General features: G+C 37.9%; 1 protein-coding gene across 1 annotated transcript in view; it reads left to right on the top strand.

Moving 5' to 3' along the window:
- Nucleotides 1-13,847, top strand: part of LOC131029832 (cyclase-like protein 2) — a 175,804-nt gene extending 161,957 nt beyond the window's left edge. The window contains exon 6 of the mRNA XM_057960484.2: nt 13,484-13,847. Within this exon, the coding sequence (XP_057816467.2) occupies nt 13,484-13,609 (126 nt within the window). The 3' untranslated portion in view covers nt 13,610-13,847. The remainder of the gene's footprint in view (nt 1-13,483) is intronic.
- Nucleotides 13,848-14,575: the final 728 nt, after the last annotated feature.

Below are 14,575 nucleotides of genomic sequence, written 5' to 3'. Positions count from 1 at the left end.
ATGCACTCAAGGACATGGGGAAGATAGATTGGATTAGAGGAGTGGTCACCGATGCGAGAGATGTGCAGATGTTTATCGACAACCACCACACTTCACATGCACTCTTTAGGACTTTCGCGAAGGAGGAGTTCTTGAAACCAGTTGAGACTAGATATGCATCCTATTTCATTCTCATGGATAGAATGATTGAGTTGCAAGAGGCATTGCAACGGAATAGGTGGGCTGAGGCCAAGAAAGAGCAGGGGAGAAGGGTGAAGGAGATAGTGAAGAGTGATGTGTTTTGGACAAATGCGACATACATTGTCTCCATCATTTCTCCAGTATTCCAGGTGATCAGATATGGGGATGGGGATGCACCTAACCTTGGAGAGGTGTATGAATGCATTGACTCTATGCTTGACCAGATGAGGGCTGCTGTGCAAGTGAAGGACCCCTCTTTAGCATTCTACAATGAGAAAATCCAGCCTATCATTCAGCGTAGATGGGACAAGTTGAACACTCCTTTGCATATGGCTGCCTTTGCCTTGAATCCTAAGTGGTACAAGGCTAAACCGGGTAGACTGACACCGATTCAAGATGATGAGGTGAAGGCGGGTTTCTTTAGGTGCATAGAGAAGATGTTTGATTCCAGAGATGCCGGCACAATGTGCACTGAGTGGGGAAGATGTGCCACTCTTAGAGGTTATTCAGATGCGTCAAAGATGGATATAGACACTATGGCACAGGAGGACCCACTTTTATGGTGGAATTGTCATGGCCCGAAATCTTTGACCACCACTCTAGCCATCCATCTGCTATCCCAGGTTTCCAGTTCTTCAGCTGCTGAGAGGAACTGGTCTACATATAGCTTCATCCACTCTCTTAAGAGGAACAGACTTACCTCTAAGAGAGCAGAGAAGCTTGTGGCTGTACACAGTGCTTTGCATCTCATGGACCGCAAGACACTTGTGTACAAGGAGAGTCCAGTGGCACGATGGGATGTAGAGCTAGAGGAGCCTTCACAGATTGATGAGGATGATCCTACCACTTCAGATGCAGGGCTAGTTGGTGTGAGCTTGAGGGACCTTGATCTTCAAGAGTCCAGCAGTTCCAGTGAGGAGTTCGTAGATGATTAGAGGCCTCCATTAGCTACATTTTGAGTTTTGTCATTTTGTCTTTGACTCTAGTCTCTTTTGTAATGCTATTGCTACACGTATTTCGGTATTTGTATTTGGCTACTCATTGTAATGATGAATCATGTAATCATCTTTATTATTATAGACTTTGCAATGGCATCAGATATTCGTATTTTTGTTTTCCTTTATTGATATTCATATGATAGAAATGAGAAATCTCCAATTTGACAATTTTATTTGTCAAATTTTATTTAGCATTTAGCAATTAGTATTACTAACCTAAGTAATCTTGGTATTTCCTATAGTTTCATTTGAAATCTAATTCTTATATTGTTATACATCTTTTCAAAACTAGGTTTTCAAGTACTATATGTATATGTATAAGTATATGAGCACCACCACCCCGGCACCCCCCCGCCACCGTCTCATTGCCGTCCCCCCGTCGTCCCCAAATTCAGGCCCTTGGTCCCCCCGTCCCAGAAACGTGTCCCCGCGTCCCCCCGTCTCTAACGCTCGTGGAACACTGTAAATATACCCCATTGGGGTTTTATCTGCATCCATCAAGCGGAGAACCCTAACCAAGGGCTCTGACACCTACAATTGAAAAATACAATTTACAAAAAGATTAGTTAATGAAGTTACAAATTAGTAATGAGAGACTTGAATCAAGAATAATTAAAAATTAAAGTTTTGAAGTTACCTTCACAATCTCTGCAGCCCTTTGTGCAAATTGGTTGTCGAAGACTATGCATGCGACAACCCTCTTTGAATAAGGTGACTTTAGCCATGCTTCACTCACAAACATTTGTTTCGAAGAATTCAATGCAGCAAAAATGCTTTGCAATGTCAAGAAAATCGTTGCAAACCTTGTGACACCAACTCTCACCAAATTTTTCCCTTGGGTGTTCTCTCTCATCAAATGTAGAACCCAACTGGAGTCACTCACTCAAGTTTCCCTCACATTTTGTGATCCTCCTTGCATCTTCCACAACTGGAGTCACTCACTCAAGTTTCCCTATGTCCTCCAAAAGAAGGTCAAGGACATGTGCTGCACAAGGTGTCCAAAAAAGAGTGGGGTGCCTCTCTTGGAGGATTCTACCTGCAAAAGAAGAAGTTATTCTTAAGAAAGATGCAACCAAAAAAAAAAAGTCACAACAAATGAAAATATTGCTAAAGGTGATAATTCAGAAGGATTCTACCTGCTGCCACATATGCTGCTGCATTATCTGTGATGATTTGCACCACGTTCTCTACTCCCACCTCCATAACAATGTGCTCCAACATTCCAGCCAATGTTTCTGCATTTTTAACCTTGTTGGAGGTATCAACCGATTTCAAGAACACTACATTGTCCTTGCAAGCAACCAAAAAATTAATGATGGTGTGGTTCTTGCCATCTATCCACCCATCAAAAAGAATCGTGAAGCCATATTTTGTCCATTCATTTTTTTGATCCTCCACCACTTCTTTTGCCTTAGCAACTGCATTTGTGAGCAACCTACAAGAACAAAGTGAAATTAGGTCTTAGTACACAATTTTGATTTAATAAACAAGAAATCTGAAAACAATTAAAAATGAAATCAAGTGGACTATTTAGTAATTTACTAAGCTCCCACTCAAATCCTTGCGAGAAGGGGCTTTGTACCCCTTCCCTGCAACTATCATTGCGGTCACCAAATTCAGCCAATAAGGATTATCTGCCACATTGAATGGAATGTTGTTGAAGTACCAAAAATCAGTTGCTGCAATGTCGGTTTTCTCATGTGCCTCCCTATTCCATCCAATGGCCTCTAATGATGGTTGTGCTCCAGGTGTGTTCCTGGGCACAAAATAATCACCTATGGACCCTAATTGTGATGCAACAGTGCCCTTGCCAACCCCAGGTACTCTACTAGAGGAAGCAGAAGCGATGGGCGAGGTGGTGGTGGGTTTGCGGATACGTGGGTCACGCCGAGAGCCCACTATGCCCTCAAGTGCTTTTTGTTCTTCTTCAATGTCAATAGAAGCACCTTGAGATTCAGCTATGGCTGATCTCACGGCTAGCTTTGCCCTCTCCCTTTGCAATTTCTTCTCTTCCCCAGTTGCAAGTAGGGCATTCATTTGTCTTTTTATTTCAGGATTGGTCCCTTGACATTCTCTAGCATCATGCTTGTCTATGCTTGCAAGGTGGTATTCGAGGCAGTTGATGCCTCTATGAAGTATTTTTTCACACTTTATGCAAATAACTGTCCTAGGATCCGGTCCCTCATAGGCATACCTCCAAGCCCTATCTCTAGCACCTTTAGGATGGGTGCCTATATATCCAAATGGGCATGGTTATAGTGGCCAATCAGAACGTGCCATAATTAATGCTCAGTTAACCTACGCATGCAAAGTTATTTGAGCTCATTGATGGTAGATCGTCCAAAAACAAGAGCAAACAACAGTCTACAGTCAATTTTGCTCTCATGGCCGACATTCATAGTATTTATGAGCCTTAGACATATGCAGAGGCAAAAGGGATTCCAGAGTGGGAACAAGCAATGGATGCAGAATACTAGAGCCTTCTGAAGAACAACACCCGGGTTCTTTCTAATCTTTCTCCAGGGAAGAAGCCCATTAGCTGCAAATGGGTGTATAAGGCCAAATATCATGCAGATGGTACCTTGGATAAATACAAGGTCAGATTGGTTGCTCGAGGGTTCACAAAGCGAGAGGGCATTGATTATGAGGAGACTTTTGCTCCTATTGCCAAGATGAGTGCAATTCGTCTTCTTCTTGCTATTGCAGCTTAGTTTGGATGGAAAGTCCATCAGATGGATGTTAAGAGTGCCTTCCTCAATGGTGAGTTGCAAGAAGAAGTCTACATGAGGTAGCCTCTTGGTTTCAAGGTTGCCGGCAAAGAACATCAAGTATGTAGATTCATGAAAGCACTCTATGGACTCAAAATAGGTTCCTCGAGCGTGGTACATCAAGATTAATCAGTACTTGTTTGCTCATGGTTTTCAACGTAGCCCTTCTGACACTAATATGTATATCAAACACTCTGGTGATGATGTTCTCTTTCTTGTTGTCTATGTTGATGACTTGATCATTACTGGCAATTCAACACATTTGATTGCAGAAATCAAACAAGATCCGTGCAAGGCTTATGACATGACAAATGTGGGGCTTCTCCATTATTGTTTAGGTGTTGAGGTTTGGCAGACTGATGGTAGCATTTTTATTTCTCAGTCTAAGTATGCCAGAAACTTGCTTGATAGATTTCAAATGTAGGATTGTAAACCTACTTCCACACCTATGGAGAAAGGACTGAAGTTCTCAGTCAAGTTTGATTCTCCTCCTATAGATGAAACAACATTTAGGCAAGTGGGCAGTCTCATCTATCTCACTACTACTAGACCTGATCTCAGTTTTGCAGTGAGCTACATTTCACGCTTCATGATAGCCCCCAAGGATTATCATTGGGTAGCAGCGAAGTGTGTGCTGCGTTATGTGAAGGGCACTTCTGATTATGGACTTCTTTACACTAGTAGTCACGATCCTAGACTCAGTGGTTTCACAGATTCAGATTGGACAGGTTTGGTTGATGACAAGAAATCAACATCTGGGTATGTGTTTAGTTTGGGATCTAGTGCAATCATATAGACTAGTAAAAAGCAGCAGGCAATGGCTCTCTCCTCAACAAAAGCAGAGTATTGAGGAGCAATTAAGGCAGCTTGTGAGGCACTTTGGCTTCGCCGGATGCTTGTGGATATGCAAATATCTCAAGTAGGTCCGACTCCCTTGTTCTGTGATAATTAGGGAGTTTTCAAACTTGCCAAGAATCCTGTCTTCCATGAAAGAACCAAGCATGTGGAAACTCATTGTCATTTTATTCGTAAGCTTGTTGAAGATAGATCAGTTCAGTTGCAGTATGTTCCAATTGCGGATTAGACTACAGACATTCTCACCAAGTATCTTAGCCCATATAAGTTAGCTAAATTCAAGGGGCAACTTGGTGTTGTTGACAGATTGACCATTAAGGGAGGGTGTTAGAATATGTTATATTCTTATTATTAATGGTCAATTATGTAAATATCTTTTAATTTTAGATTCTTTCTATTTTTATGATTGTTTCTTATTTAGAAACATCGTCTTTGTAAATTCTATAAGATCTTTCGATCTTTGTAAATAATTCATTCAATTTTTTTACCAATTAGTTTTCATAATAGTGGCCACATGGACTCCATTGTCGCCAAGCCACATGCTCCATGCGGTATGGTGGCAGTGACACAACAACACCTAGTAAACGTACATTGCCACGTCAGCTGCCACATTGCCCAATCAGAATTTGCCAAGTGTCAGATCGTACACCCTTGTCAGTAGCTAGTTCATTGTTGACGTCATCGATCAAATGGATGATGTCATCACTATGAGGGTAGGTTTTGTTGTGATGCCCAAACGCCTGTCAAATTTAGCCTTCTAACACGTGGACATTAGCACTGCATCAACAGTTGTCAAATTTTTTGCTCCCCTCACCATTTGAATTTTTGAATTTGTAGTTCAAATTTAGAGGCTCATATCTCAATCATTTTGAGTCCTTTTTTCGAACTTTTTTTTTTAAATTTGGGCTAGAATTTCGTGCTCCTTGCTATGGTTGAAGTGTTGTTTCATGATGATGTTTGGATTTTCCAAAAAAAATGGTTTTTTGACAGGTGTTACTGTCCAATTCTCAATTTTGCAACTTTTGTGGCTCCGTTCAGGCTCATATGACTTCCTTTTCGGGTGCCATTTTTTTTGAAAGTGCATAATTTTTTGTTTACTTCACTTTGATGCTATCAGTTTGCAGCGATTGTGAGTAGAAATTGTACTTATAGCATGTGGTTTTTTTTTGGCCTATTTTGGCATATGTAATGCTCAGATCTCAGTTAGATCGTTTGCATTAGTGATTTGAGTCTACTATAGCCTGATTGAGGCAGTTGTGAACAATGAAATCAGAAGTCCACTTTGCCTTTTTTTTGCAAGTGGCCATTGTACAGGCACTAAGTATAAAGTTTCAAATCATCATGTTGAAAGGGGGGGGGGTGGGTGAGGACAGGGTTTTTTGATTGAGTGAATTGGGGGGGTCTTGTGACTTTCTCTCTCTCTTTGGTGCTCTTTTGATTTTCAGTTATGGGTTCTTCTAAATTTCAACTCTAACTCCACATAATTATGCAATGTGGAAAGTTAATGCATGGAGTAAACTAATGGAAAAAGGTTTAAGTCATTATGTTGATGGCACTATTTCAGAACCCTCAAATCCTAATGCTAATGCTAATCTGAAAATGGAATGGCACATTAAAAGTTCTATGGCTCTTGGAGTGTTGAGAAAATATGTATCACTTGATCTTATCTTTCATATTGAGAAGTGTAAGACAATCAAGGAGACTTGGGATAAACTTGCTCAATTGTATGGTCGGTTGATAAGATTAGAGTATACACACTTGAAAGTGATCTCCTAAATTTGGATCCTAATGATTTTGATACAATTCAAGATTATGTCACAATGGCAAATGAGCAAAGAGCACAATTCAAAAATTGTGGCATTGAGTGTAAATGATGTTCAATTTACATTCAATATGCAAGTTATATTCTATTTAAAATGATTGTGTTCTATGTATTACTGAATTAATATATGAATCTGACTATCTTCTTATTTGTGGCAGGTGAGAGGAGCATTTGTTGTTTTCTATGTCCTTATCTCACGAATGCCATTCAATATATGTATATAACAAGTGGGGTACGATCAAGCAATGCCTTGATCGGTCATGACCGATGACCGATCAAGACATTACTTGATCGTGCCTCTTTGTTAATACCAAACAAATGCATGTTCATTATTAATGTCAATCGGTATGTAAATACTTTAACACCCGATGACTATCGATGTTTGCATAATACTAACAGCCGATAGTTATCGGCACGTGTTTAGCCTTAACAGCTGATAACTATCGGTGTAGGCTTAACAACCGATAACTATCGGTAAACTTTATCATGCCACCCGATATATATTGAATCACATATAACCCGATATTAATCGGTGTTTGATTAATCATTTATTATTATTATCAATTATGTTAATCGATACAAATCGGAATGCATGATTTAGTAATCGATGAACATAAACAAATGATATAGTATGATTATCAATGTTAAGGATTTGATCGAACTAAATAGGTTATTTATATGCAAATGTAGAATGGCTATCAAATTAGAATTAATCACTTGAAGGTTTCCATTATAATAATTGATATGATAAATGATTGAATGAGAGACTTCATTTATCTCTCATTCAATCATTTATCTTACCGAAGCTATCATGCATTAACATTGAGAAGAAGGCTGCACAGTTGGTCTTTAATCTATTGGGCAAGCTTCCTTTAGAATATGTAGCTTTTGTTTCTAGTTTTCACACTCAGCAGTTGACAATGGAGAGTGCCTATACTACACCATCCTTTGATTCATTCATTGAGATTTGATGCTTGAACAAGCAAGTTGAACACAATAAGTATTCTCAAGTCATCCAAGACACGTGCTTTGGTGGCTAGTCATGGAAAAGGTTCCAACAAGCAACATAAGCAATCAAAGCCAATGCTATAGAAGGATAGAGAACAATCTTCCTCTCCTCAACAAAGAGATTCTACATTCTCTCCTAAGGGGAAATCATCTAAGAAGGAGAAGGTTACTTGTGCATATTGCAGAAAGTTAGGACATGGAGAACACCATTGTTACAAGAAGGATGTTGATGAATTGAAGCATCTTCTTGAGAAGAATAGAATGAGTTTGCCTTCTAGAATGTCAACTTCAGCTTCTTCCTCCAAAGAAAAAGAATCTGATAAGGGAAAGAGTCACATTTTTGGGACAACTAAAGGGCAAGCTCTTTGTGCTACTATAGGTCAAGATTCAGGGAGATGGCTTCTCAATTTAAGAGCTTCTCATCATATGGCATCTTTGCAGTCTATGTTCTTTTCATTTGAGCCTCTTGCAACATGCCACCGATTTTGATGGACAATCACACATTTATTAATCTACTTGGGAAGGGATCTATTGATATTGGGAATGGCACCTTCAATGATGTGTTGTGTACCTCACTTGACAAACAATCTTCTTTCCATCTATCAAATCACTCATGGTGTAACAGGGAAGATTGTGGAGTTCACTCTTGATTCAATTATCATTAGAGAATTGGAGAGTAGAGCTATCATTGCTACTGGGGTGGTGGATCATGCATCTTGGTTGTACTCCTTTAAGACTTTGTTCCTATAGTTGACTTTCAATCTTCAATTGATGATCACACTTCTAGTGTGGATTCCGATATGGAGGAGAATTTTGGTTACTTGAACTTGGGTGTTCTCACATGTGATCCAGTTCTTGAGACTTTTATTCCATCTCCTCATATTGATATCACATCCATTGTTGCTCTTGATGATGCTTGTGTTGCTATAGTTTTGGCTTCTTGTGATTCAGTGGAACAAGATATACATTGTCTTCCAGTACAGTTCCTTGGGATGATTACTTGACAAACATTGCAGGTTTGTTTGTGGAGTCCTACATTGCAAATTTGGGAGACATCATTGATGATATTCATCTTCTCTTTGATGGAGATGATCCTTCTTCATTTGTTGCAAGGGAGCGCTTTGACCCTCTTGTTCATTCTCTACGTGATCATTCTTTTGAGTTTGATGTGATTGTGGATACTTATGTACAACATTTGGAGCAGATCTCATTGATGATATTCATCTTCTCTTTGATGGAGATGATCCTTCTTTATTTGTTGTGAGGGAGCACTCTGACCCTCTTGTTAATTGTCTACATGATCATTCTTTTGAGTTTGATGTGATTGTGGATACTTATGTACAACATTTGGAGGTCTCATTGATGATATTCATCTTCTCTTTGATGGAGATGATTCTTCATTTGTTGCGAGGGAGCACTCTGACCCTCTTGTTCATTCTCTACATGATCATTCTTTTGAGTTTGATGTGATTGTGGATACTTATGTACAACATTTGGAGGAGACATCATTGATGATATTCATCTTCTCTTTGATGGAGATGATCCTTCTTCATTTGTTGCGAGGGAGCACTATGACCCTCTTGTTCATTCTCTACATGATCATTCTTTTGAGTTTGATGTGATTGTGGATTCTTATGTACAACATTTGGACGAGGCTTGTTTATCTTTAGAGGAGACACTTGAGTCTTCAGATCTTGCTCTACATTCTTCTTCACTAGATCTTGGATTGTCTTTTCTAGTAGTGTGGCCTAGTGCACCTGATTTGGAGGTGGCAACTTTCAACATCGACATGGGGACACTTGAACAACTTTCAAAGACTCCATACATCTTGAGTTTTCTTCCTACATCTTCCTTTCAAGATTGGAGAGACTTCATACATACTCCTTTGGTTTTGTTTCTTCCCAAGGGGAGGAACATTTTTTGACACTCGTAGAGCAACTTCTCCATCCAGTTCAAAGCACCAGCCATTGGTACACATTCTACATTGAAGGGGGCCTACATGGTCTCTCTTCTTCTCTCTTATGGGGGTGGGGGGGACTTTTTCCTCACATAGGATTTTGTCCTTCTCGTTTATGAGAGATTGCATTGCATTTGTACATGGGTACCTAACATGGCCTAGTAGTTGGGACCTATCTTGCATTGTTAGCTTTTGTGTACATTCTCCCTAAGTTGCACTTAAGGGGGGGTTTTGGTGTAATTAAGGTATTTTACCTTGGTTATTTCTCACCTAGGTCCTAATTACACGCCACTTAAGCTTACTTTGGGAACTACATAGGAGTTTTTGGAGCATTTCCACTTTAGGTGGACTTATCATGTTATCTCTATATCATATCCACTTATAGTGGTTGTACTTTTCCACTTTTGGTGGGTGATCCACCTTTTGTGGTGCTATCACACTATCACCTATCCACTTTAGGTGGGGTGATAGCTTTTCATTTTGGTTATCATGTCATGAGATAATGACACTTGTCATTATATAACCAAGGGGTCTCCAATGTACATTAGTCCAATTTTTTGTATCATTGATGAGAATATAGTTTGTTCTTATCACATTTGTTCTCTCATTTTGTTGTGCTATTCATTACACCTCTAGATCTTGGGTGGCTACATTCATAGCCAATTTTTACACAAGGCAATGAGTGGCACATGGAGTCCAAAACAATGATGGGTGCCTATCCATCAGCATTCTACTTGCAACAACATAATTTGTTGCATTATTTGTAACCATTTGGCACCACGTTCTCCTCACCCACCTTAGTCAAGACTCCCTCCAAAGCTTCATAAAGGAATTCGACATTTTTGGTATTTTCTCGAAGCTTCAATAGATTTGATGAATATTGTGCCACATGAGAAAGAAGTTATAAAGTTAACAATTCAATGAAGCATAAATTAAAAATAATAGTCACTAATTTAAAATACATTTTAGGAAGTAACATCACTTGGGAAGAAACAAGAAAATTTAGCAATGTTCTATTTCTTTTATCCGTCCAACCATTGGTCATGATGGTGCCACCTTTTCTCCATATCTATTGATGCTCCTCTATTGTGGCTTTCACATCTGCTACCTTTTGTGACAAAATGGGGCCATTTATCTACTTATCATTAGGGACTTTGAACTCTGCCTTGTAAACATCAATGACATCAATAATGTATTGCAATAAGGAAACCTAGCACGTCACAAATAAATTAAATAAAATAAGTATTTGAAAATTAAGAGTTTAAATTGAATTTGACAAACATTTACAAAAAAATTAAGAGAATAAAAATAAGCTATATTTTTTAAAACTAACAAAAACAGAATTGCCTGGCTGTATGGAATGGAATGGTGTAAAAGAACTATAAGTCTGGAATTGCACTTTTAGCTGCATCATGTTTATCTTTGAGCCATGCTCTCAAGTGACGGTTGAGAACTTGGAGTAGTGCATGACAAATCTATCTTAGATGCATGAACTCTAGGGCCAATGGTAACACTGCCACTGCCACTGCCACTGCCACTAGCACCAGCACCAACACTACTAGCATCCAAAGATGGATGAAATGGAGGAATGGAAGGAGACTCTCCAATTCCACCAATGCTTTCCATCTGCTCTCTTTGCCTCCTTTTTAATTTTTTTTTGCTGCTCAAACATGTCTAATTTAACTTGCACTTCATGCATAACCTCAAGAGGCACGTGTGCAAGATATGTGCATGGATTAGCATTTGCTCTCTTTGCATGGATTAGTATCTCAGACTCGTATATGTGCAAGATAGTATTTTAATCTGTTAATGCCTCCCCCATGAAAAGTTGTTTTGCAATGAAAACAAGTTATTTCTTTCTTTTGCCCAAGGGTAACAATAGGATGTTTCCAACAAGGGTTCCTTCTAGCCGGGATTTGAGAAAAAAATTAACATTTATGTTTTTTAATTAAACTAATATAAAAAACTCTAGGGTTTGCAACCATAAAATTAGTTTTCTTTACAAAAACACTTAGGGTTTGTTCAGCAAAAATATTAACACATCCTAGGGTTTGTTCTTTGGTCCACTACAACAAAATAGAAAAAATAAAGAAATGTAAAAGAAAAGTGAATTTTTTTAATTTAAACAAATTTACCTCTTAAATCTGCTTGAAATCTAGATGCACCAAGAGTAGCTACAAACCTGCCCAAATGTGATTCAACCATCGAATTGAGCACCTTCAAATACAAATTTACCTCTTAAATCTGCTTGAAATCTAGATGCACCAAGAGTAGCTACAAACCTGCCCAGATGTGATTCAACCATCGAATTTTGCTCAATGTCCATGTTGGTTTCCCAATAATGCAATCCAATTTTGGCTCAAATTCTCTTTTTTCCTTCTCTTATAACTTCAAAATGAAATGAAGTTGCATTTAGGGTGTAAGGGCAAATATAAATTTATAAAAAAAAAAAACATTGAGTTTCTCTTTTTATGTTTTTTTTTAAACTTTTTGCTCAAAGTGCCACCACCAAGTCTCTTGGTTGGGAGTCACTTAGACTTGGTGAGTGGTGAGTACTCGGTTGCCGAGTCTTTGAGAGTCATTGAGGGTGGCTCGCCCTGGGACCCATCAGGTCTAGGTGAGTCTGGGTGTTTTTTAGAGCTTGATTTATATATAAATAGTTCAAATTAGCAAATGATTGGTTATTAAGTTTTTACATTATGGGAATATTGAAACTGGTAAATTAGATATTAATTACTTGCCAAAGATGTCATCAATTTTTTTTTTATAAATATTATATTTAAAATGACTTTTTGAGGTGGCCTTATCTAAAACAAAAAGGCTACAATGCACTAGAAGACAATATCATTTACATCCTCACACTTCATTGATCCATGGCATTGATGAACACTATCAACATCAAATTAGAACTTTGGCATTGAAATATGCCCCAATTGAACTGCAAAACTTGCATCATCTTTCACCCTTGGTAGTGGCAAAATGATGAATTTACTGATCTACAAGATAATATGGGTGCCTTTGGGGGGATGTGATAGGATTTAGGAGTATTGCTTTACAGTACTGTGGCCTAATGGTAAATGGGAAAGGCTACCACCAAGATGATCCATGTTCATACTTATGTGGTTGCTTTCTAGCAATCTTGCCAAAGTTGTAAAATGTTTGTAGAGTTTAGAACCCTTTAGCACCCTGTTTAGGATCAGAGGGAGTTTTTCAATAAAATATTTAGATGTAAGGGCGTCTCACTCACATGCCTCCACGTGCGTGCACACACACTTCACACACACAAACATATGTGAGCACACCCACACCTGCACACCCAGACCCAGACCCAGACCCAACCCACACACATGCACATAGATAAAACCTGGTGAGTACTCGCCATACATGCAAGTTTTCCAGTTGGGTTAGTAACTTGTCCATGATTTGTGAGTTGGGTCTGCTGAAAAACATGCAAGTTAGGTAGAGAGAATCAGCACGCTCAAAAAGATATAAAAAAAATTAAGATCCTAAGTATCTGACTTTTGTTGTCTTTTTTGCTTTTTTGCCAAGTTTTTGTACGTCTGAGTCATTTTTTTGGGCTTCTGAGTTTTAGCCAGTTAAAAAAAATTGAACTATGTGCAGACTTACATATGGACACATGCGCACCCACACAAATTGAGCTACAACATTGGTACATGCATTCTAGAATGCAGTGGACCATATTCCATGGAATGAATGTGTTGTCAATTTTTTCTGTCTTGTTGATTTATTTAATTTCTATTTTCATTATGATTTTAAGATGGTATGGTCCTTGATTTATGTATGAGTAGCTGTAGATGTATGCAAATATATGTGGAATTCAATATGGTTATTTTCATTTGTTTTTCACTGGAGAATGTTTGTAATATCTTTTCAGGAGATCATTTTGGTCGAAGGCTTGAAGCTAGATGGTGTTGATCCAGGAATTTATTCATTAAATTGCTTGCCACTAAGATTAGTGGGTGCAGAGGGAGCACCTATTAGATGCATTTTGATGGACTAAATCTGTGGATTGTTTTGTACAGTGTGAAAAATGTGATGGATACGAATTTGAATATATATGTTAAATTTTCAAAGGTACGAAGTTAATGAAAATTTGCCAATGCTTGTAGATACAATCTTATTTATTTAATAGTTTGGGCATGATACTTATGGTTTTTTTGGGGGATATTTTGTATTATTACACCGTTGACTATTTATTTAAATGGGCATGGGGGATCTTGGCTTATGTTTTATTTTAATGAACTTGTATCTTCATAGATGTTTTTAATCTTACCTCTCATTGAGATTTGTTTCTGAAATGAACAATGACATATTATTCTTTGAACTTTCAGTATTAAATATAAATAAAAGTGCTACAGCAACTTTTGTTCCAAAGCATGAATTATACACCAACATTATTTCCTAGGTGTGCTATACCTTAGACACAAATGTAAGGCTTCATGTATTCTTAGAATCAAGAATGAAATTATATTGATTTAATATTTATAAGCTTGATGATGGTTATGAGTAGGCCACTTAAATTGAGAAGTTTACGTCAATTGAGTTCTAGATAAATATGTGCAGAATTTAAACCAACCATTTGAGGTGATCCACTCAAGAAAACCTATAGCTTCTTTTGCCTGATTATTTGCCATCAGGAGTTGTTTGAGGTTATTGTAATATGACATGTTAATTTGTTTATCTTCTAAATTATATGTATAGGCATAATCTAAAGTGGTAATAAGAGGTAAAGTGTAATTATGTGATTGAGAGAGATTTCAAAAGATATATTATATTTTGTTTACTATACACATACATGAACACAAATTCAAATTTGGAAAACTATTTCTTTGTTAACATTTATTTTATTTTTATATATTATTTTGAAAAAATCATAATTCATTAGTATTTCTTTTATTTAGTTTTTTATTTTCATTAGTGTGTGTGCGCAACATTGTGGGAATTGGGTACCTCTTATAAACTACAC

This window comes from Cryptomeria japonica, chromosome 6 (genome assembly GCF_030272615.1).
Source record: "Cryptomeria japonica chromosome 6, Sugi_1.0, whole genome shotgun sequence".
Taxonomy (NCBI): domain Eukaryota; kingdom Viridiplantae; phylum Streptophyta; class Pinopsida; order Cupressales; family Cupressaceae; genus Cryptomeria; species Cryptomeria japonica.
The sequence above is the reverse complement of the archived record's forward strand: the minus strand, read 5'-3'. Positions and strand labels throughout refer to the sequence as shown.